This window comes from Manis javanica, chromosome X (assembly GCF_040802235.1).
Source record: "Manis javanica isolate MJ-LG chromosome X, MJ_LKY, whole genome shotgun sequence".
Classification (NCBI taxonomy): domain Eukaryota; kingdom Metazoa; phylum Chordata; class Mammalia; order Pholidota; family Manidae; genus Manis; species Manis javanica.
The window spans coordinates 11,720,481-11,744,675 of record NC_133174.1 but is presented as its reverse complement, the minus strand read 5'-3'; the positions used below and the strand labels follow the sequence as shown (position 1 = coordinate 11,744,675).

The 24,195-nt window shown below is 42.6% G+C and overlaps 1 protein-coding gene and 1 pseudogene across 2 annotated transcripts in view; one reads left to right on the top strand and one right to left on the bottom strand.

Annotated features, from left to right (window-relative positions):
• NHS (NHS actin remodeling regulator) overlaps nt 1-24,195 on the bottom strand; it is a 327,408-nt gene that overhangs the window by 22,555 nt on the left and 280,658 nt on the right. For both annotated transcript variants that reach the window (XM_073227362.1, XM_037020552.2), the window contains one exon: nt 19,075-19,208. In XM_073227362.1, the coding sequence (XP_073083463.1) occupies nt 19,075-19,208 (134 nt within the window). The remainder of the gene's footprint in view (nt 1-19,074; nt 19,209-24,195) is intronic.
• Nucleotides 9,005-11,977, top strand: LOC140847313 (calcineurin B homologous protein 1 pseudogene; annotated as a pseudogene).

Below are 24,195 nucleotides of genomic sequence, written 5' to 3'. Positions count from 1 at the left end.
CTATTCCATTAACAGTGTCCTTCATCTCGTCTAGTCTGCTCTTAAATCCTTCCATTGTTTGTTTCATTTCTGTTATCTCCCTCCTGAATTCATCCCTTAGCTCATGAATATTTTTCTGTAGCTCCATCAGCATGTTTATGACTTTTATTTTGAATTCTCTTTCAGGAAGATTAGTGATTTAGGTCTCACTGAGCCCTCTTTCTCATGTTTGAGAGATTTTGGATTTAAGAAGGTTCTTCTGCCTTTTCTTGGCAATGGGAGTGATCACTGGCAAGTGGCGCTTGTGTCAGCTGGGAGAACAATTCCCTTCCTGCTTGCTGGTTGCCTTGCCTGTTTCTACTGTCTGTGCTGGTTAACTGTGCACAGGGAGCAGCCTCTGTATTAATCCCCTAGGCTGCCATGGGCGGGGCAGCCTTTGGGTTGGCCTAGGGCACTGGTGGGGGTTGCAGGCAAGCAGCGCATGTTCTGTCATGAGAACAAGGCCCCTTCATGTCTCCAGGTCCCTGCGCTTGTCTCCATTGTCTGTGCTGGTCAGCCATGCGCAGAGAACAGCCTCTAGGTTAATCTGCTGAGCTGCTGTGGGCTGGGTGGCCCTCAGGATGGCCTCGGGCACTCGTGGGGGTTGTAGGCGAGCAGTGTGTTCTGCCTTGGGAACAAAGCCCCTTCATGCCTCCTGGTCTCTGCCCCCATATCCACTGTCTGTGCCAGTCAACCATGCACAGGGACCAGCCTCTGAGTCTGGGTCAGTTAGCCGCATGCAGGGAGAAGCCTCTGTGTTTAGCTGTGTGGTTGCTGTAGGTGGGGCTGCTCTCTGCTGGTCTGTAGCAATGGTGGGGATAGCTGGTTTGCTCGCAGGTGCTGGCAGGGAGGGAAGGACTGGCAGGCTGTTTATTGCAGTGAGGGGCCTCATAGCTGCACTGCCAACTAGGGGGATAGGGTGCCTGAAGCTCCTTAAAACTTCCCAGCCTGCTGGGCTGAGTGTGCCATGACAATTTTGTCCACCTGTTAAACCCTTGTCCCTTTAAAACTTTTAAAGCACCTGCTTTTCTTTTGTCCCAGGGCAGCTGGCTGTGGGAACCTGTTTGCAGTCTTAGTGTCAGATTTTGCTTTTCTGCTCCTCTAATATCCAGAGCAACATGCAATGTGTGTCTGTGCTCCTGGGGCAGATTACTAGGGCTGGGTATTTAGCAGTCCTGTGCTTCCACCCCCTCCCCACTCTGATTCTTTTCCTCCCCCCAGTGAGCTGGGGTCAGGGAGGGGTGCTCAGGTCCTACCGGGTCATGGCTTTGTACTTTAACCTTTAACGTGAGATGTTGGGTTCTCGCAGATATAGACTGGCTGGTGTACTGTTACTTCTGGTCACTCTTTTAGGAATAGTTTTATTTGGTGTATTTTCAGAATATGTATGGTTTTGGGAGGAGATTTCCACCACCCTACTCATGCTGCAATCTTTTCCTCCACCACCTGGTATTTATAGCAGTCGCCTTTCAGAGCTGATTTATTACTATCCTGCTGTCTTAAACATGAGAAATATTTCCTAGAGAATGGATGTTGTAGTGCATTTGAATCAGAGCAAAGATGTCCACTGCAAGCAACACTGGGTTCCTGGTGAGGTGAGCTGGGATCTTATTCTCATTCTACTCTGGGAGTTGTCAGTCCTTAGACCAAGTCCCTGCATTTCCACACAAATTCTGGCCTGTCTGTGAGATGGAGGGGACCTTGTCTGCCTCAGAGTTTTCTTTACTGGAGTGTGTGCATGTGTTGTACATAAATATGAAGTGCTTTGATCTTTCTGGAGGACTTAAAGGAGTCTGGCAGTACCTTCTTCACACATCACTCTTGCTACTACAATTACAGAGCTCTTTTATTCCCTTGAGACTGTCCCAAAGTCTCTTACTGGCTGGCACCAGGCTCCTCCAAAGATGTTTAATAAGATCATTTTTCACTCAGACTGTGCTTCTCCCTTTCTTCTCTCCTCAACCCCAACATTTACCAAAATGAACAACTGTGGGGAAACAAAATGATGAGGAAAGTACATGTTTGGGGCACATCCTCTTCTCTCTCTGTCCAAAGCCTTCCCTCCCTCTTCTGGTTTATCCTTTGTTACCACTCTCTCAGGCAGCCAGGGCCTTCATGCTTCCCCAAAGGGCCTGAATGTGGCACCCCCAAGTGCCCAAACCCATCACACCATACTCCCAGAGAGGTGCTGGGCTAGGAAGAACCCACTGATGCACTTGCATTACCTTGAAAGCCCAGGGAAAGAAATCCCTGAAGCAGAATTCTGAACAATGGGTGTAGGTTAGGAGGGAGACATTGGGGAACAGGTGCTTACTAGGTTCTTCTTTTACCACTTTATACATCAGTATCTATTTAAAATACCCAACTGCAAAAATATTCAGAATTGGGGAAAGTGGCCTTATCATTAAGAAGTCTGCTTTTCCAGATCACACCCTTACTTCTCTTCCTTGACAGATATTGCCACCACCACTTCCTCAATTCTCCTGAGAAGCACTTTGCAAAAGAAAATATACAAAAGGCCAATAAGCATAAAGGAGCTCAACATCATTTCTCATCAGAAAGGTTCACATGAAAACCATAATGATATACTGCTATATACCAGAGGGGCTAAAATTAAAAAAAGTAGCAATACCAAGGGTTGGCAAAGATGGAGAACAACTGGAAGTCTCATAAATTGCTGGGGGGAGTATAAAATGGTGCAGCTATTTCAGAGACTGGCAATGTCTAAAAAAACCTGAACATATGCCTACCTTTTAATTCCTTCTTAGGGATATGGAGATGAGGAGAATGAATATGTCCACAAGAAGCCTTGCACAAATATATTTATAGCATCTTTGTTCATAAAAGCCCCACCTCAAAAAAACCCCACAACTAGAAGCAACTCATATCTACCAACAGCAGAATGGCTAAACAAATTGTGGACTACTGAATTCATGCGGTGGAATACTACACATTAGTAAAAAAAGAACACAGTATTGCTATATGCAACATCGACCTCAAAAAAAAAAAAAAAAGATGTGTAGCCAAAGAAGCCAGACACAAAGGACTACATGCTCATTTACTTTTGAATGCCATCCTCTGGATAGACTGATAAGTGTTTTGCATATGAGATCAGCCACAAGTGAGCAGAGCTTGAACTAGCGATGGCAGCAGTGCAGTTTTCACTGAAAGAGAGGCTTTGTGAAAGACTGGGTGGAGCCACAGAAAATCATCTCTCTCCTTTTGATCTCAGCTGGAACTGAATGGAAATTCTTAGGGTGATGGAACGCAAAATGACTTTATGTATTTTAAAGTTCAGGAACACTTTGTTTAATGGTGTTCTATTAATGAAGTGATTTAAATGGGCACAGCACAGCCAAATTATACTGTGAAGCGTGTTTGGAAAGTAGTCCCCATGTGATTGGAAAAGAGGGCTCCAGGGCAGCCTGCAGTGAGAACACTGCTGGCTGCCCCTCAGTTGTTTCTTCACAGGACTTGCTCTGGACTGGCAAGAGGAACTCTAGACAAGGCCCACTGGACAATGATTCCTGTGATGTTGATGCCAGTGAGTGTGTCTTTATCCATCCCCTGTGGCCAGCTTTACCAGTTAGTAGGGTCACTACCAAGGGCCACTCAGCGTCAATCTTCAAAGGTTGCTAGCACCAAATAAAAGCCATGAGGGGAAGAAGGCAGGTCGGACTTTGAAGTGCAGAGGAGGAGGCTTTGAACTGCTGTGAACAGCACAAATACCCTCACCCAAATCACAGGAGCTGGCAGCGTGAGGCCCAGAGCAGCCCAGAGGTGCAGGGAGAAGTCCTCCTTCTCCCTCCGCCTGCACCTTGCCATGGCTGGGGGCTCGGAGGTGCTGCATGCTCCCTTTCACTCCAAGGGACACCTTTCCTGTGTAACTCAGGCCAGATGTGGCCAAAGTTCAGCAGGGTCATATTTGACCATACCATGCAAATTTCTTAAAAATAAGTATAAAACCTCACACACAAGCCATGCACAGTCTACCCTTACTTTTTCCCTGTGTTTGTGTCCCCTTCTTTTCAATTGACTTTTTTTTTTTTTGAGTACAGCTCTATAAACATTATCACAGGCATAGGCTCGTGTAATGCTGCCACACTCAGGATTGAAAACATTTGCACTTCCCCTGAAGTTCCTCATGCTACCCTGTAGTCACAGTCTCCCCCAACTCCCACGTCCTGGCTGCTGCTTAGCTATTCTCCATCAGTCTTTTTGAAAGTGTCATATAAATGGAATCCTACCTTTTGAGACTAGCTTCTTTCAGTCAGCACAATGCCTTTGAGATCCATCTAAGTTGTTGTGTGTATCAGTAATTCATTCCTTTTTATTGTGAGTAGTAGTTCATTGTTTGCTTATATGTTGAACAGTGAAGTGTCTCAGCCATGCAAGAGAATGTCACGCTGAGGATATTCTGTGGCGGTGTGTACAGACAAGTAATTTTATTGGCTGTTCCACAGCCAGGCTAATGTTGTTTTTTTTTTTAAAAAAAGAGAAAGAATTCCACAACTAATTCTGCAACACAGAATTTTCTTTATTTCTCACATATTTAATATAAACCAGACTCACAGGCTAATGCTTTCTTTAGCTATTGTGCTGGCTATTAAGGTATTGTCTGTCAGTTCCAAATCTGTTCTCTCATATCCTGCTCTCTTATGCGGGGACTCTGCAAATACTTCTTCCTTGCCAGTTGCCCCTGTTCGGTTCTGCCTTAGGAATATCAGCTGCTTTCTGTAGTCATAATCTCTGTGTCACCTCAGTTTCCCATCTGCCATGTTAGTCTTATAAGACCTTCCCAATACTTAATTCTCTCTGGTAAAATAACTGGTGTGGTTTCTGATTTCCTGACTGGACCCTGACTGATAAAGTACATGGTACTGGGCTTTCACCCCTGGCTTTCTTAAGTCTGAAGTGTCTGAAGTACTTGCTACAGAACCCCAGTTCCTCAATCCAATGAGGAAAATATAAACCAGTGTGATGTCCTGTGGGGTGTCAAGATGCTAATGATCTCTGTAGCTTGGGGCAGAGAGCAGGGGAGCTCACACAGTCTCAAAAGCAGACTACTTCCGGTGACCCTTAAAGATGGAAAAAGAGGGGAAAAGCATTTGCTGTGGGCAATAACTGTATCATTCCCTATGCTAGATGCTGTGCTGATTTGGTCCAAGAAAAATACCATGTCAGAACAGCAGCTACAAGTACAGTCACAAGCTGCTTACAGCCAGTCTCCCAGATCCATCTACCTTCTGCAAAAAGCAGACAGGTGAGTTAGATGGAGAGCGTGACAGGCACCACCACTCCTGCAATCTTACATCTGGAAGGAATGTCAGGCTCTTCTCTCCCTGCTGCACCAAGAGGGAACCTTTGATATCGAGGAAATTAATCCTATGCACACATGGCCTGGTATCTGCATAAAGCACTGCTCTTTCTGATCATGTTATTTTCAGGCTCAAAATTGTTCAATGATTTCCTATGCCTGTGGAATCTATTTGGATTTTTAGTTTGACATTCAGGATCCTTCAAGACCTGGTCTATTGAAGCACTGCAGCCAAACCAAAGAATTTGAACTCATTTATATGCACTCCATTTCCTCCAGCCTTTGTGAGCTTTTCTCTCGTGCTTTCCTCAGCCTGCAATCTTTTCCTCTCAGCATTCACCTCATTCTTCAAGGCCTTCTCAAATGCTACCTTTACCACGCAGTTTGATCCTAACAGCCATGCCCATTCAAACACCACATACTGGTTAGGAATTAACACCTTATATTTGATACCATATCATTTCCTCTAGTATCCATGTACTCTGAATGACAGAGATTATGTCTCACTCATTAGTACTCTAGCCCCTCTAGTACTTATTATTAGTAGACTCTTGGTTAATTTTTTTTAAATGAAGGAATAAATAAGCAGCCACAATGGGAGAGAGAGAGCATTCAAAGAGGAGATTTGTTTTGGGGGTGCAGGATATTTTCTAGAGAAGCACATGTAGTTTGGTTTGGCTGATGTCTAGAGCCTGTGCAGAGGATATGTGGGAAATCCAGAGGCTAGCGAGTCTGTCTAAGGATTTGAACTTACTTCTTTAGGCAGAATGGGGGAATTGAAAGTTTAGAACTAGGGAAAAATTTGTATGTCAAAGATTCATATACCAAGATTAGAATTTTTCTTAACTGGTTTAAGCAAACTAGATGAGATAAAGGGAAACATCTAAGCTGAAGTGAGACTTCATTTGGATGGACAGAATCACTTTGAGACAGGTCATAAAGCACAGAATACTTCTGAGAAAGCCTCCAAAATTATGACGATGTTTAATAAAACCAAAGAAGATCTGTCCAGGACACTTTGTTATAGCAAACAAAGGGTTTGGTCACTGTTTCTCAGTACCAATTCTTGTAAACCAACAGAATATTGAAAATCTCAAATGTGGACCCGCAGAGAAAGGGAAGAAGGGGAGAGGCTGGATAAAAGAAGCAGAGAGTGAGGCAGCGAGGGGGTCTTTATCCCAGGCAAGTCAAATGCTATTGAAGTGCCCTCCTGCCAACTCTAGTTTTTAATATTCTCTTCTGGCTGACAACCCTGTTTTCAGCCTTTTAATTCTTCTGTAAGCTAGTTTAGCTTTCCTCAGGAGCTGTTTTCTCATAAGACCTGCATTTTCTTCTGGGTTGAAAATGGAAGAGTAAACGTAGTCATTGTTTATAGCTCTGGACTGTGACCAAGGAAATCTGGGTCCTAGTTTGAGTGATTTCCTCCTTTTACTTCCCCATAAGGCTGTTGGCATATCTCCTGCCCTTAAGTGCACCTCCATGGAGAGAAGAAAAGTGTGATTTGACATATTTTTATTTTAAAATCCCTGAATACCACAGTGTGATGAGTCCGAAAACCACTACCAGGCTACGCAATGACAAAAAGTGTAACTGTGAGGACAATATGTTGGAATGAGTTAACTGTCAATCCTGATTATATGGATTCAGGCCTCAGTGTTCCTAGGGAACCTGATCAACTTTTGCCACAGGGCTCCATCTCATATTAAGCATATTTCTCCCATACCTCAGAAATCACTAGACATTCTATCCCTGGCTCATTGCTGAGGCATTATCCTCTGCACAGCTGGTGAGACTGCTGGAATCTCTCCCCACATTTGAGGAAGGGTGACTTCAGTGCCTGTCTGTCCAGACATCAGAAACTCAGCTGGGAATTAGACTTCAAAGGTCCCCATGGACCTGAATGCAGGCTGAACACAGCAATAGGAAATGTTTTAGCTCGAGTACCGCAGTAGTGGTGGTGTGGACTCTGTGGGCAACAGTGCTGCAATCTGTTGGGAGTGTCTGCCTTAGACTTGCACAGGGGAGTATCAGGGGAGTGTCCCAAGTACTTGCAGAACTGGGCCGGCACCAAGGGACCTGACTGATCAGAACAGATGAGCTGGACATTCCATTCAACAGAGGATGACAGTGAACTGCTGTGACAAACTGATTCCACACTCTGAAATGGGAATCTATATCATAATGATACGCTAGGGGCCAAAGCGTCATATACCATAGCAACTTCTAATCATCCTAGATTAGATTCTCTGTAGTCTTCTAAATTTTGCTATTTAAAGTAAAGAAATTGTGAACTTAGCACTTCCTGGCTGAACTCACCTTTTCCCGAAGCCATATACCTATTATAGACACTGGGGTATCAGTCCCAAACCAGGAACTATAAAATCTCCAAGGCTAAGTACATAATAGACTTTTTTTTTCTGTTTTGAAATAATCTTATACTTACAGAGAAGCTGCAAAAATAATAGAGAGTTCCAATATACTCTTTATCCCTCTTGTCCTAATGTTAACAGCTTACATAACCATAGTACATTTACTGAAAGCAGGAAATTAACATTGATAAATACTATTAACTAACCTATTAACCTTACTTGGATTTTGCCAGTTTCCCTACTTAGTGCCCTTTTTCTGGTCCAGAATCCAATCCAGGATCCCACTGCACTGAGTTGTCAAATCTCCTTAGTTTCCTTCAATTTGTCATAGCCCCTCAATCTTTGTCTTCCATGACCTTGACACTTTTGAAAAGTACTGGCCAATTATTTTCTAGAATGTCCCTTAACTTGGAATTGTCTAATGTTTTCTCATGACTAAACTGAGGTTACGCATTTTTGGCAAGAATCCCACAGAAGTGTCATCTCAATGCATCATAGCAGGAGGTTCAAATATAGGCATGCTCTATTACTGGTGATGTTGACTTTATCACTTGGTTAAGATGTTATCCATCAGGTTTCTGCAGCTAAAGTTACTCTTTTCTCTTTGTAATCAACAAGTATCTTGTGGGGAGAACCTTTGAGACTCTGCAAACATCATATTTCTCAACATAATTTCACCCAACTCATTTCAGCATTTATCGATGACTATTGCCTGAAAAAATTGCTACTGTCATATTTGGTTAATGGTTATTTTCTTAAATTTCCATCAGTACTTTTACATTTATTAATTAGAATTCTGTGAGGAAGACCTACCACACCCCCATGTATTTCTCTACTCATCCCAATTTACTTATATCAGTGTAGACTCATGGATATTTATAATATTCTGTGTCTTATAATCCATTACATCAATATTTATTTTATTGCTCAAAGTGTCCCGGATTTGGCCACTGGGAGCTTTCTCAGGTTGGCTCCTGTGCCACTTTGACATGCTTCCTATTATTTTTTGAGCACTTTCTTGCTTTCTGGCATCTCGAGCACTTCTAGGCTTATCTTATATTTTCCCTGGCCCAGCCCTGGAATACATACATTCTCCATGGAGTCCTGGTTTCTTCTATTAGTGAATGGTACTTATGAAGGTCTGGACGCTAGATGTGCTCAGTGTTACCAGGGTGCCATTGCTTCAGGCCCTCTCAGATGACAGAGCTAGGGAATATGTTTGTATACTCATACCTACACATAGACATGTATTTATTATATACCTATCCATCTGCATATACATGTATATATGTATATGTGTGTATGAGAAAATATGTATGAATTCATACTGATACTTGAGATTCTAATCTGATACCACAGGATTCATTCTAGAGTTCCCCCTTTCCTTTCTCTAACAGTGACAAACTGTTACTATACACAACATATTTATTTGCTCAATTCTACTATACACATGAAGTAGTTTCGGAATTTGTACTCATTCTCTTGTGAAGGACAAATTTATCAACTCGAGTACAGTGTCTGTGTATGAGTCCTTTTGTCTTTAGCTTTATGCTGCTGCTTCAGGCACAGCTGCTCCTGGAGAAACTCCTGCTTGGGGATGGAGCCTCAGGCGTCCATGTTACTGAGGATGGAAGAACTGTAGGAGAGCAAGGAGGCTGGCTTTTCCCACAGTCAGATTACCCTTCTCCACAGCCGGTTCACCAGGCTGGACGAAAGTGAGAACAGGGTCCTCAGCTGGGAAGATTTCCAGTGGATTCTAGAACTTGTCACCAACCCGCTGGGGCACTGGCTCATCAGTGTCTTCTTTCCAGAGGGAGAAGACCAGGTATACTTTTGCAGACACATAAAAACTTTGGCTAATTTCTGACCCATTGAAGGTAGTGCAAAAAGCAAAAATAAGAATGGACCATAACCACTCGACAGCCAAAGCAACAAATTGTACTTTGCTTTTTGATTATATGATTCGGATAAAGATGGCAAGATCTCTTGTGGTGAGCTGTTCTAGGTGCTGTGCATGAGGGTTGCAATGAATATCTCAGATGAGCAACTGAATAGCATTACAGACAGGATCACGCAGGAGGCTGATCAGGATGGGAATGACACCATACCTTTCCCAGAATTTGTTTAAGTTTTGGAGAAGGTGGACGCAGAACAGAAAATGAGCATCCGATTTCTTGACTAAAAGGCTGAGACTAAACTGTTCCTTGCTTTCTAGTATTTAACAACGGGAACCTGAGAGCCTCCTATCTCCCAGCCCCACCCCTGCCCCATGGCCCTTTCTCCAGCATAGGGCCACCATTCCATGACAACCCCTCGTGTGCTGTCAGCACAGACCTGCCTTGGGTGTAACGGGGCATCACAGAATGGCACACCCAGTCTACTCCTCTTCAGTATCCATTCATCAGTTCCCTCTTTGTAAATATCTCCCCCAGTTATGCTGCTGAATGCCACACATCCATTCAGTCTGCGAGAGGGAGAGAGGGACTCATGCCAAGGACCAGCCAGGCCAGCTCCTTCACTGGGGGCAGACCATATCTGTGAGGCCTTCCCCCCAGCTGGGCTTCAGCATGCACCTCAACCTTGGCCATCTGTCCTTTGCTTCCTGTTTCTCTGTCACCCAACTTACCATCCACTTGGTCTTTCAGTCAGCCCACTTTTTATTACACTTCAGAGTCCCCTCTGTTCTCCCTGGCACCCCAAGCTATGCCTGTTCTATATATGTCTAACTTGACAAGATGGTCCTGTGGTCTGGCCGGTTTTATTTGCCTTTGCTCATAAATGAGCCACTGGGATGTTGTCTCCCTAGGAGCTTTTAAGAGCCAGCACTTCTCTCAGAAGAATATGGCCATCTCCTGATGCCCCCTGCACTCTGCCCTGTCATCAAAGGGCTGCTGGATGGAGATGCTCTTGAAAGGTGAAAGGTGTCAAGCCAGGTCTTCTAGGTGGCTTGCCTGGGTAGCGTGACCTCTGGCCTCTGATGGTCTGCATGTAGAGCACCTATATGGTTACTCTTGTTAGCACAGTGTTGGTTCTTCAGAAAATAGCCATCTGCCTGCAGATTTGCTCAGCTTTGGGGCACTGTCACCACCAGAATGTCAGAATACTGACAATATACTTGGGGACTTTGTTGTAACATTTTGAGTAAGGAGGCCAGGCACCCTAAAAGCCTCCTGTATCCCCACCTCTGCAGCATGGTTTATGCCTCAGTGTTAGGTGCCATAGGATGTTTTCCCCTTTACTTTTCCAAGTAGAAAGGTTAGAGTTGTGGAGTACCTAGTTTATCCTGTCTGAGAGATTTAAAGATCGTTCTTAGCATCCTGACACTACCTGCACTTGGCAGATGCTGCTGCTGGAAGCCATAGTCAGCTTCCAATAGAGGTCCAACGTATTGTCTGTATTCCACACTTAGCTGCCTGGTTACACTGGTTTTCTACCTCTTTGTGTAGACCACTGTTAATCTCTTAGGAACCCAGTATCTGGTCATGGCAGCACAACCTAAGGTGGCATTATAGACCTTTCAAAGAGCCATGGCAGCTTCTCCGCCAAAGTCAGCCTACTTTAGACCTCATTGAATCAGGCTGTTGCCAAGGGAAGGTCTGTCTAAATATATTCTCTTCACTCATATACTTGCCCGTGGCTAACTTTCTCTGATTCACCACTTGCTTGCTTATTTCCTTGCTTAGGGAAGCAGATGTGCACACAATTCTGTAGGAAGGGGATGGCTAAAGATACCACTACAAAGGGAAGGGAAAAGAGTGGGGAACAGAGGGGTGGCCAGGCCTAAATGCAGGAGAATTCTGTATGACATATCGTTCTGGCTTTGTGAATTGGATAAAAGGGAAGGATTGTCAGATACTTATTTGGTACGTCAGAGACTCTTTGACTTGGATATTTAAAATTCCTAAGTTTATGGCTCATCCCTCTTTTGGCAGCATAGCAAACTGCTATAACCCCCAGTTATGCCTTATTGTTCTATTTTAAATTGTATTTATCAGTCCATCAATAAATATTTGTGATCAAAACAAAACAAAAATATTTCTTTCCTCTAAAGAGGAAAAAAGAAAAGGTTAGCACTCTCCTCGCCTCCTTCAGTGTGGTTATGATACTCATTTGTAATATCAGTAGGTTTCTTTGTTAACTGTTTGTTTTCCATTTTGTGTTCTTCTCATCTTCTGGTTGATCTTAATTATTTATTTATTGGCGGAAGTGTGAAACATTACCTGGGTTCTAAGAGTTAGAGCCACCCAAAAAAATACCCAGAGAAGTGTCTCTCTGCCTCCACCCACTACCTCCTTCCTATTCCCCATTCTTTCTACCCCATTCCCACCCACCCCACTGGTAAACCAATCTCATTAGTTTCTGGTTTATCCTTTCGGTACAGTCAGTTTTGCTGTAATGCTTGTTTTGAAAAATGCACTGTTTTGAACTTGTTCAAATGTGATTGATATCTTAGAGAACAATTTGAGCTTAAAAGGAGTTTCACGTTTGCTTATGCATGATTTCACACACAAGAAACTCTAGGTGAGCACAGAAAGTGCACCCGGGTGACCCAGCTGCGTACACATACATAAAATGCACACACACCCCAACATCTCCGAGCTCCCTCGGTCACCCCATGTGTGAGCAGCCACATCCATCCACCCCTGGGGTTACCACCAGCTGCAACTTACAAGCAGCAGCCCTTCAGATGCCCAGTCCACAAGCAAACTTCAGGGTTTGGGCTAGGCAACATGACATTTACCGTATTATGCCTTTCTTAGCCATTTAACATGTGTAAAACTGCTACTGCTTTTTTAAAAAATCAGGTTCCTATCTTTGTGTGTGTGTGTGTGTGTGTGTGTGTGTGTGTGTGTATCATGGAAGTTTATGGAATGTTGTGCCCTGTTTTCCCATAAACCCTTTGGCTTTTCACTGTGCAGTTTTGCATAGTGTGGGGATTTTTAGGGATGCCTATGTTGTGTTATAGCAGAAGTGACCATTTCTTTTACACAAATAAGTGGATATCTGTGTATTTTCTTCCACAGCTTTCTTTCTGTGGTAGCACCACAGACACGTATTTGGGGTCTGTCTTTCTCATTGACGAGTATGTCCTGGATATCACTCCTTATTAGCTCATCAAGATCTTCCTCATTTTTTTTTAAAGCTGCATTGTAGCTGTAAATTACACAATTTACACTCCATTGCATGGATGTCCTATAGTTTAGTCTGTCGCTACATGTACATACATCACAGAAAAGGGGCTAATATTACTAGTGGATAAACCCCTCTGAGATACAGGCACCTTCATTGTTTCTAATATCTTCTCATTGTAAACAATACTGCAGCAAACACTCTTTTGGTATTATTGGCAGTACATGTTCAGTGAGATTGGTAGGGCAGACAGCAAGTGCACGTGGACCTTTTGCCCATCTAATTAAGGGAATAAATGGCATCTCAGTACTCCTGGCATTTTTCTAATTATAAGTGAGTTTGAATAAGTTTTCTTAAGTTTAAGAAACATTTTCATGTTTTGGTTTTTTTTGGATTGTTTATTCAAGGCTTTTCCCATTCATTTTTCTACCAGGTTTTTACTCTTTTCTTTCTCCCTCAGTTTTTAAGAGGTATTTATCTATTAGTGATATTACGTCCTTTTTCTGTGGTATATGTTGTACATATTTTCTCCCAGTTTATGGCTGTCTTTTGACTCTGTTTATAGTGTTTGAGCATGCAAAAATTATTTACTGCTCAGATATATCAATCTTTTCTTTTATTGCCTATGTATTTTGAGTTGGAGTTAGAAAGCCTTTTCTTAGATTGAGGTGAAAGAATAATTCACCCCGATTTTCTTCTGGTACTTGCATGGTTTCATTTTTTTTTTTATGTTTAGGTCCCTGATCCATTTGGAGTTTTATCTTGTGTATGGCATGAGGTATGGATCTAATTAAATAGTTCTCAACCAGGGGCGATTCTGTCCCCTCAAGGACATTTGGTAGTGTCTGGAGACATGTAGAGTTGTCAAAATTAGTGAGAGAAGTGCTTCTAGCATCTCTTGGGTAGAAGCCAAGGATGCTGTAAACATCACACAGTGTGCAGGACAGCCCCCACAGCCAACAGTTATCTGACTCACACATCAGTAGTGCTGACGTTGAGAAACTCTGGTGACATTTTTTCTTTTACCAAGTAGCTACCTAGTTGTTCTATCATCATTAAAACTCCATTAAAACTGCCTCAGTGTTTTGAGATACCACCTTTATCATATATTATGTTTTTATACATACTTGGTTTGATATCTGGACTCTGTATTCTAGTCTACAGGTGTATATGTCTATTCATGTTCCAGTACCATACTGTTGTAATTATAAAGGCGTTAAGATATTTTAATGTCTGGTAGGACTAGTCACCCCTTATAGGTTTCCTTTATCAGTGTTTTCCTGGCTATTCTTTTATTTATTTATTTATTTATTTCTCTATCTATCTATCTATCTATTTATTTATTTATATTAAGGTTTCACATGAAAAACATTGTGGTTACTACATTCACCCATATTATCAAGATCCCACCCCCCATGCCCCATTGAAGTCACTGACTATCAGGTTTCCTTTATCAGTGTTTTCCTGGCTATTCTTTTATCTATCTATCTATCTATCTATCTATCTATCTATCTATCTATCTATCTATCATCTATTTATTTGTATTAAGGTTTTACATGAAAAACATTGTGGTTACTACATTCACCCATATTATCAAGATCCCCCTCCCCCATGCCCCACTGAAGTCACTGACCATCAGTTTCCTGGCTATTCTTGTGTTTGTTTCTCCATAAGAACTTTATGGATCTAACTCCATTTTTAAAAAGCTTACTGGTACTTTTATTGGGATTGTGTTAAACTTATAAATTAACTGAGAGAGAACTGTCTTGTTTATAATGCTGAATCATTCTATCCAAGAAGAGATATCCTTCCATTTGAGAGTCTAATTTTATATCTTTTAGGAATGCTTTCAAGTTTTTCTCATGTAGGTTTTACACATTTCTGAAAAATTAATTCCTTAGTATCTAACCTTCTTTGTTTCCGCTGTAAATGTTTTCTCTACCACTAGGTCTTCTACTTGGTTATCATTCATGTAAATGAAGGACATTGATTTTTGTGTTTATATCTTGCTACCTTACTGAATTCTTTTATTGTTTGAGTGAGTTTTATCACTGAGTCCATAGGATCTTGCTGGTATAGTATCCTCTCATCTGCAACTAGATAAAGGTTTACTTCTTCTCTACCAATTCTTATGTCTGTAATTGAATTATTTTGTCAAATTGTACTAATTATTCCCTCTAGTATAATGCTAAATTAGTAGGAGAGAGAGTGAGCAATCTTGCCTTGTTCTTGATTTTAGTAGAAATGCCTCTAGTGTTTTCCTATTAAGATACTGACTTTAGGACCAAGGTACATATATTTTATCATGCTAATGAAATGCCACTCAGTTTTATTTTCTCAAGTGTTTTTATAAAGAAAAGGTATTGAGTTTTCCTTAAGGGCTTTCTAGCATCTATGGAGATAATATGGGTTTTTTTCTCCCTTAGGTCTATTAATATGGTATATGATACTAATAGATTTCCTAATATTAAACCAACTTTCCATAACTGGAATAAATCCCATTTAGTCATGGTATATTAATTTCTTAATGTGGTATTATATTCTGTTTTCTAATATTTAATTTAGTATTTTTGCATCAATAGTCATGAGTGATACTGGTCTGTAATTCCTCCCTCCCTTCATTCCTTCCTGTCTTTATCAGGCTTAGGGATCAAACCTTCATATAAGGTTCATAAAAGAAATGGGGGAGTTCTGCTTTATTTTCAACACTCTGAAACAATTTTATAGAGAACTAGGATTATCTGGACTTCGAAGGTTTAGTAGAATTCCTGTGGGGAAGTATCTGGCCCTAAAATCTCCTTGGCCACCCTTGATGAGGGAGAACTCCCAGATGGGCTTTAATTAGGAGACACCCCTTAAATGTTCAGCTGGCAGGGTTTTAAGCTAAATTGGCTGGTCAGTGTCCTGTGAGTTCCCCTTGGAGAACTTTTGATATAAGTCAAATGTCAAGAAACCAAGCATCCCTTCTACCCACTTGTAGGAGCTACAAGGCTGCTTTGGAGCCATCACCAGGCATCACCAGACAGACGACACTGTGTTCCTTGAAAATTTAAGATATCCCAATGCACCCTTAGGATTTCACTACGGTGCCCTGGGGTACCTCATCACACAGTTTAGGAAGGTATGCAGCCTTTCAGCCTTTTTTCCTGTGCATATGTGTTATATATACTCTCATATATCCTCATAGATATTTTTTGAGACCCTACGATACTCAATTTTACACACTGTTTACAAATTCCTGATGAGAAAACATATACATTTTCCATTCACTAAATATTCTTCTATAACATTATTTTAATATTGTATTCTATCCTATGAATATATTAGAATACATTAAACTAAGACTGTATTGCTAGACATTTGGGAATTTGGAATTATTTTTCCTATTGTAAACAGTGCTTTGATGAACATCCTAGTAAATAAATCTTTGCATAGACTTTCCTTATTGCCTTGGAAGAAATCCCTAGGCATAGAATTGCTGGATCAAAGGGTATGAATAGCTTACAGTTTTGATAAATATTGGCAAATTGTCCTCTAGGAAGGGTGTAACAACTTTCACTTCCTCCAGTCTTATATATGAGTACATCTTCAGGCTTTTCATTTGATGGTTTAAGAGTTTTATTGGAAGTAATTATGAATATAGATGTTATTCATGTATTTTAGACACCTATGCTGGGTACTTTTGCATACACACATACACAAATTAATCACATTTATATAACATCATATTAAGTCTTCTTGACAACCTTGTAAAATCGAAGTTATTATCCCCATTTCACAGATAAAGAAACTGGGACTCAGAAAGATAACGTTTTCTAAATCATACAACCAAAAAGTTGTAGAGCCGGGATTTTAAACCTAGTTGGACCCATGATGTTATCACTATATCACTGATATCTCAGGGCCTTGATGGACTAGTAATAATGATGATGATGATATCTAATACATACTCACTGCCTATTATGTCTCAGGTACTGTTCACGTGTGTTAACACATTCAATCCTTGTTTCAAACTAATGAAGTATTGTCTACTATTATCCCTGAGACACTGAAATGAGACACTGTCCAGGGTCACACAGCTAGTAAATGAAAGGACTGGTATCCAAATCCAGGCCGTTTGGCTTCACAGTCCATGCCATTAATGACCAGACCACAGCACAACAGTCTGTAGGATTTCTTTGCGGAAGATTGTTTATGGGAATATCATTATGAATGCTTTTTCACAGGAAGAAAAAACTGGCTTAACTAAAAAGTCTCATGAATGAAAGGGGAGTTACTGTCTAAGAAAATGTTCATCCGATCATTTGGCTGCAAAATTCCTGTGGCCTTTTCTCTTGCAGTTGTATACAGCCCGTGTAAGCTTAAGGCATTGAACTCTGTTCTACTCTTAGTCAGCTCCAGCTCTGAGGGATAGAACTTGAATGGAAAGCCTTCCAATGAACATGGTGACCCAAACTCAACTGGACAACTGAAACAGAGTTTCTCCAGATTACTCAGAAATACTAAGTATTATTGTTTGAGATATGTATATTTTCTGGTTTATGTAAGTATGATCTAGACTCCTTTCTTATTGATGTTTGTTGGGTAAATGAAGCACCCTTATTGCTATTCATTATTTTAAGCCTTTTCCTATACTTTACTTGGGTATTTAGACATTATTAACAATTATGCTGATTATGACAAAGGGTAATATTTTTATGTCATTTCTGCAAATGCACAACATTCTTCTCTCTCACAACTACCCCCCCAAAAACCAACTTAATGAGCCACAAAACATGTTATAATGAATGGCAAAAATATTTTTAGCATTTTTATACAGAAAGTGCCTCATTAAAAGCAAATGCTTCAGCAAGCAGATTTGAGCTTAATAAGAACTTTTGTCGAGCAGGGGCTTTTATGACAAATCACTAGCATGTGTAACTGTTCTATAGAAAGCCCTAGAAAGCCCTAAGAGGCTCCTACCTTCCTTTCTTGTCCCTGGGCTGTACTGCAGCAAGGGAGTGAGTGTGAAATGGCACTTAGTAGACACTCGATGGCCTGGAGAACACGAAGCCTACTGTCCTGCCATGGGAGGAAAAAAGTCTATGTGTAGCTCAGCATCACTCACTGCTTTATCTGGATGTTTTATCATGCAGATTCACTTAGATGAAGTCTGTTCTTAGCCGGATGTTTGGCATCATTGGCCCAATATTTTGCATCTACTTTGCATACTTTAAAAGCCATGGGGGTACAGGGTTTATAAATACAAACTTAATTTCAAATGGAAACCTCAACTTGTAGCCACACTGCTGTAACTTCCTTAGACTTTGAGCCTTGAACCAGCATGACAAGGGAGCAGGGGTCCTGCAGTTCGGGCAGGTTGGGTGGGCTGATGTGGTCACAGAAAACACAGCCCTTCACTTCAATGATGCCCTCCTCAGAGACACAAAGTGCTCACCCCTCCCTGCTGAGGCTCGGAAGGCACCCTGGAAGTGATGGTGTTTGCAGGTGTTCTGAGCTGGGCTCAGTTTTGTTGTCTGCAGTCCTGACTTGGGAGCTTGGGCTAGAGTTATAGTCACGCCCACCTGGGCAAGGCTGAAACCACCAGCCGTGATGACATCACTCTGGTAATGGGTTACCGTGGAGAACTAGCCTCCTTCACAGAAGGGGGAAGCATGAAGTGATGAGATGACTGATCTTTGAATGGTAACTTTTTACATCATTTAAGTTCTTTCTCAGCTCCCCCCCACCCCGGCAGGTCAGCCATGCTATCACCTGACTCGTAAAAATAGGTGTAGCAGGTAACCTTTATTGAGGTCTTATCTATGCCAGGCACTGTGCTAAGTTCTTTGCATGCCTTGTTTCATTTAACCCTCTAAGCTAGGTACTGTCCATACCCCCATATTACAGATGAGAAAACCAAGGGCAAAGAAAGTAAGTAGGCTGCCGGAGCACTCTCAGCTTGTATGCAGAAGTACTAGGACCAGAAGCAAGTCTCCCCCTGATTTTAGAGTCCTTGACTGTTATTGCCTTACTGCTCTATGCAACCAGTCAACAAAAAAAGATACACATGGACCCCTACTCTCTTCCAAAAGAGAGATGTTACTGAAAGGAGTGAAAGGGGACAAACTCAGCTGTTTTCAAATGCCCGTGATCTGCTCTCTCAGGCGGCCCGACCTCCTTCACTAGGAGGAGGGAAACCAAGAGCCACTCCTGCTTCCAGTGAGCAACGACGGGACACTGGCTGGCCACCAAGCTCACCGTTAAAAAATGGTGGTCCTTAACTTCACGCCTCCTCTGGCTGTGAGCTGGTGGGTAGGCTGGCAGTGGAGGGGCCACTGTGGAAAGGGCGACAGCAGCTCTCTGCTCCCGGCGGTCGCTCCGGCTCCGGTGTTCTGGGGGCAGAAAAACAATTATACAGACATACACTTGGCATTTTCAATTTCTCTTCTCCCCTCGGGAGGATGAGCAAAAGGCTGGGAAAAAGTGAGTTTTTGCTAATCTAGCTCATTTGTATCCCAAAGAAGATATCAGATAGTTCTGAACTAAACTTTCACTTCATATTTATATGAACCAGGTAACACCTGCATTTCAGTGGGTCCATTTCATAATCTTTGCACAAGATGGCTCACTCTGAGTTTGGAAACAGCAGTGTATTTCTCAATGTGCCTCATTTCAGGAAAAAAAACCCCAAAAATCTATGGAACAGTGGTGGAAGATTTCTGACTTTGGTGCTGGAGTGGACAGCAGGCAGACATGCCTGAGCCTCCCGGGGAGTGCTAGGGACAAGTGCTCACAGCCAGCCAGTGGGCGGCGGAGCCAGCTCACATGGGCTCAGGGGCGCTGAGGGCTATGTGTTCAGGGATTTGGCGAGCCAGTCTTTAAATTCTTGGTAGCCTGGAATCGGCCATGGTGGGAATAGGCCACAGAAACTGGTGAGGGTCACACATCAGGGGTTTTATTTATTTTATCACATTGTTTTTACTGAGCCTGTGACCAGCACTCCATTACAGACATCTAAGCCCTGTCACCACCATTCAGAGGACTTTAAAATCCTGGGCTCCTAGAGAAAGTAAAGGAATCCCAATGACAACAGCTGTCTGATTTAGGATAAAAGCTACTTCTGGGAAAAGTCAAGAAACTTCCTTGTGTGTGATAAAGTGCTCCTGTGTTCATAACAAGGCTCACTGAGACACCAGGAGCACACTTTAGCTTTCTGAGTGTCTCAGTGAGCCCCCAGGCCCACCCAGCTCAAGCTAGTGGCCACAGCAGAGGACACCCTGACTGCCAAAATCCAGCCCACACTCAGGATCAGGCCTGAAATCTTGTGAGCCCCCTCACATAGTCAATGTACAAATTTGTGCAGGTTCCTTAATCTGCCCTCCTGTTATCTCAAATCACCATTACTCAGCCCATCTACAGTAACTGTGATGCCCAATAATTATTAGCTGCCATGTGCCAAAGATGCCTTGCAAAAACTTACATGCATTGTCTTGAGAACTGCACAAAGTAGACACTGATACCATCCCTCTTTTGCAGAGTGTGAACGGGCTCAGGGAGGCTAAGTCACTGCTGAGCTATTGGTGGTACACACTTGGCTCCCACTCTTGACCGCTGCTTGACCTATAGGCTCTGCAAGGTCCCAACACTCATTCTCACTCATCAGAGCAAGACTGCTTGGGTTTGATAGTATTTGATTATAATTGCATTTTCTCACATTCTAATTCTTTGAACATTGATAATAGAGCACATAGAATATTTGGCAGTTCATGAGACACTACTTACTTTTTTACCCCCATTAGGAAATAGAACTAACTACACTGACTCAGGTGATGTCATTTGCCCTTTCTCCAAAGGCCCCTTAGAGCCCAGGGCCCATTTCATCTCTATCACTTAATTGATAAAAATCAGGATCTCTCTATATGTCTGCTTCTTTCACTAGAATTGGCCCCTGGAGGACAGAGACTCTCATTCAGCTTTTGATCCCAGCACTCTTCTGCGCCTGTGACATAGTGGGTTCTCATTAAACGTTTGTTGAGTGACTGAAAGCAAAATGAGGTGAGCTTTCGTTAAAGTCTAGTCCTTAACATCGGAGCACACTTCAGACCCCTTGTCTAGGTCCTGTTGCTCCTCCTGTTGTCCTGGCCTGCGCTGGCCCCTTTCCTTTGAGTGGCATTCAGTGTGCTGCACTCTATACTGGGACCCGAGCATTCTCGAGCTTTCTGATTTCTCTCCATGTCTGACTGGCCTGCCTGTCCGACTTTGTCTGCGTCAGCAAAAGGTAGCAGTATTCCTCATCTTCCTTTGCCTGGAATTCTTTAGACAGATGTTGACTCCCATTCACAACCAGAGAAGCGTCCTCATCACCATGTAGGTAGTCTTTGCTAAACTGCCTCCACAGCCAGTGTTCATCAGAAAGACTTTTTGGGGTAAATGTCATCCATGTTAAAGTGCCTACCTCTGGTGCCACTCTTCTTTTCTCTGCAAGCAGACAACGGGCTTTTGTAAATGAGCAGCGCAAGGAAAAGCTTTTACATTCTTAAATTCATAACGAAGAGTAGAATACAGGTGTCACTGGTTAGGAAAAGGTGGAAGGAAGGGAGGAATTTGGAGGGAGACATCAACCCAATTTCCCGCTCAATTGCTGTCTCCTACACTTTCTTAAATATATTGCTTTCATTTGCCCCAGGCCAGGAGTATGCAGGCTACATTAATGAGTCCCTAATAGTGCTTTTTTCTGGTGGTGGGAAGCAGAGAACATTCATCTATGAAAACCTGAAACTGCACTCAACTCTTACTGCCTTAGACCAGTGGAACTCAGACCCCAGCCCTGAAACTTGAAAGGACAGGACATATGAAATATAAAATATAAATATTTCTTTATAGTCAGTAATTTCCCTCTCCCTGTTTTACAAACCTAAATGATGCCATCACTTAAAGCCATTGTTGGCTTTGAGCATAAATTGCTAAGAAAAAAAGGGAAAAAAGGAGGAATCAGATTCTGAATAATTTGAAATCCATTAGGGTGCTAATTCCTCTGGGGAGCCTTCCCTGAAGCTCCATGGTATAATTAGTGCCTTTGCTCTGAGCCGCCACATCACTTGTGTTGAAACGACTGATCTGGTTATTTGTCCATCTGCCTCACTAGACCAGGGATTCCTTGTGGGCAGGGATTATTTATTGCTCTCTGAATCCCAGATTTATTGCAATGCCTGGCCCTCAACAGACTTATTGAAGGGCCTACTATGGAGCAGATTTTTCTAGCTTCTTATCTCAGCCCGCCAGCTCCCTCCATGTAGCCTCATCTCCAGGAGGAGCAGAGTGCTGCAGCCACCACAGCCTCCCTCCTCCGTTCGTCATTATCCACTCCCTCCTGCCGGAAGCCAGCGTAGTGCAGCTGTCCAAACAGAATCTGCAGGCAAGCTCACTGCGGCATTTGCTGAGTAAGACCATTGTGTGATAGGTCCGCGTTGGTCCTGGCCACCAGATGGCACAAGTGGTGTTCTGATGAATGCACTGCTAAGCTTCTGTGTTTCTTGGACAAGGTTAAAAAAAAAAAGTCGCTTTCTAATTTTAATTCTACACTGCATGTTTTTAGTTCTATGATGCCTGTAATTCCTGTTTATGGCTCTCTGCAGTGCTATTAAAACTACTACACCCAAGATTTGCTATTGAGACAACCTCAAAGCAAGCCAGTCTGTGGAGAGCAAGATGCAGCTCCACAGTCTTCCTTCCAGCCCCCAGGCGGCCCCATATTCCTCTCTCAGCCCTCGGGAGGAAGTTCTGAGAAAATGGATATTGGCACTTGCTGCTCCTCAGTTCCGCCGTTCAGTCCAAGCCTGACAATGCAGTGAAATGTGAGCACTTACGAGCACCTTAATATTATCTTGTTGAATCTGGAAGAATCTAATCAGAGATGACTAATGAATAATAAAGGGATAAAAATAATCATGTCTAAAGGGCTAACGTTACTCAAGCTCTCTGATGATGGATCAGGTAAACCATTTAGTGAGACTGACCAGATTCCTGTCATCATTCTATGTTCTCAACGCTCAACCAGTTTTCAACAGACTGGTTCAGTTGCCCAAACATTCCTGGAGGACCCACTATATGTCAGGTCCACGCTAAGTGCTTTGAATAAAAAAATTAATATCATCCTTGATCTTGAGACGCTCATGGATTAGTGGTGGAAGACAGGCCCATAAGTGGTTATGATATAAGTTTGTAAGCGGCACAATGGGAAGATGCATAGGATATTATGGGAAGGGCGCCCAATCCAGGCTGTAAAGGAGGGGCCCAAGCCTTAAGGAAGAGTTCTGGAAGGGGACCTGCACTAAAATTTGGCAAAGAACTTTTTGGTGAACTATAAAATCAACGTGAATAGTTAAGATACCAGGAGTACTTCTAGAGGATACTGGTCACCACTCTTCATTGTCATTATGTGTTCCCATATCTGTCACTAAGAACCAAGGGGAGGTTTTAGATAAAATTGCATTAGGTTGGCTTTCTTCATTAAAGGGTGAAAAAACTAGAGGTCGGAGGAAAGGGAGAAGCAGTACACAGGTGAAAGGAAATAAGCCGAAAACATCTGTCATTTTCTCTATCTTGATAGGGACATGAAAATATATTGTTTGAATTTTAATACCTTCACAAAATACCATTCCTTAAAGGAGCATAGGGAGTTTGGAACAAAGACATTGACTATATAGACACCATCTGTCTCCACAGCAAAAATCTAAAGCCCGAATAAAGCTGGCATGCCAACTTCGGGGACCCAATTTAGGGGGCTCTAAAAGGATGATGGCAGTTTCTAATCTCCTCATCTTAATTAGAATGGATTTAAGGCACTGAAAAGTAATGAGTGTAAGAAAAGGTGGTATCTTCTTCCTTGACCACTATGCGGCTATCTCTGGCTTTCTGAGGACTGTGAGAGAAAGAAATATTGATTTCCCTAGGGCTCAGTGTATGGTGAGGGGGGAAAGAGCTCCTACTCTGGCTGGGGTCTGGGCCCTAGCACTGCACCTAACCGGTTGTATGTGACCCTAAACAGGCTTTCCCACCTCTCTAGGCCTCCATGTGCTCTGCTGTAGAAGCTATCAGATCACTGGTTCTCAGGAACAGAGAAGCTCCCTGGGGATTCTGGGTGTTCAGTGATGGGACAGAAACCAAGGGTGACAGTCATCCTATGATGCAATGAAACAGTGCCCCAGGCCCCACAAGTGTCCCACCACAATCTCCTGTAAGGGAAAAGCCTAGAACCTATTTCAGAGCCAAACTAATTCTCTTTTAATTATATTCCAAAGGGTGGTTTTTTTGCTCATGTTTATCCTACTGAATGCACCAGTTTATGGCTGTGTCCTCCTGCCCCTCGACCCCTTCATG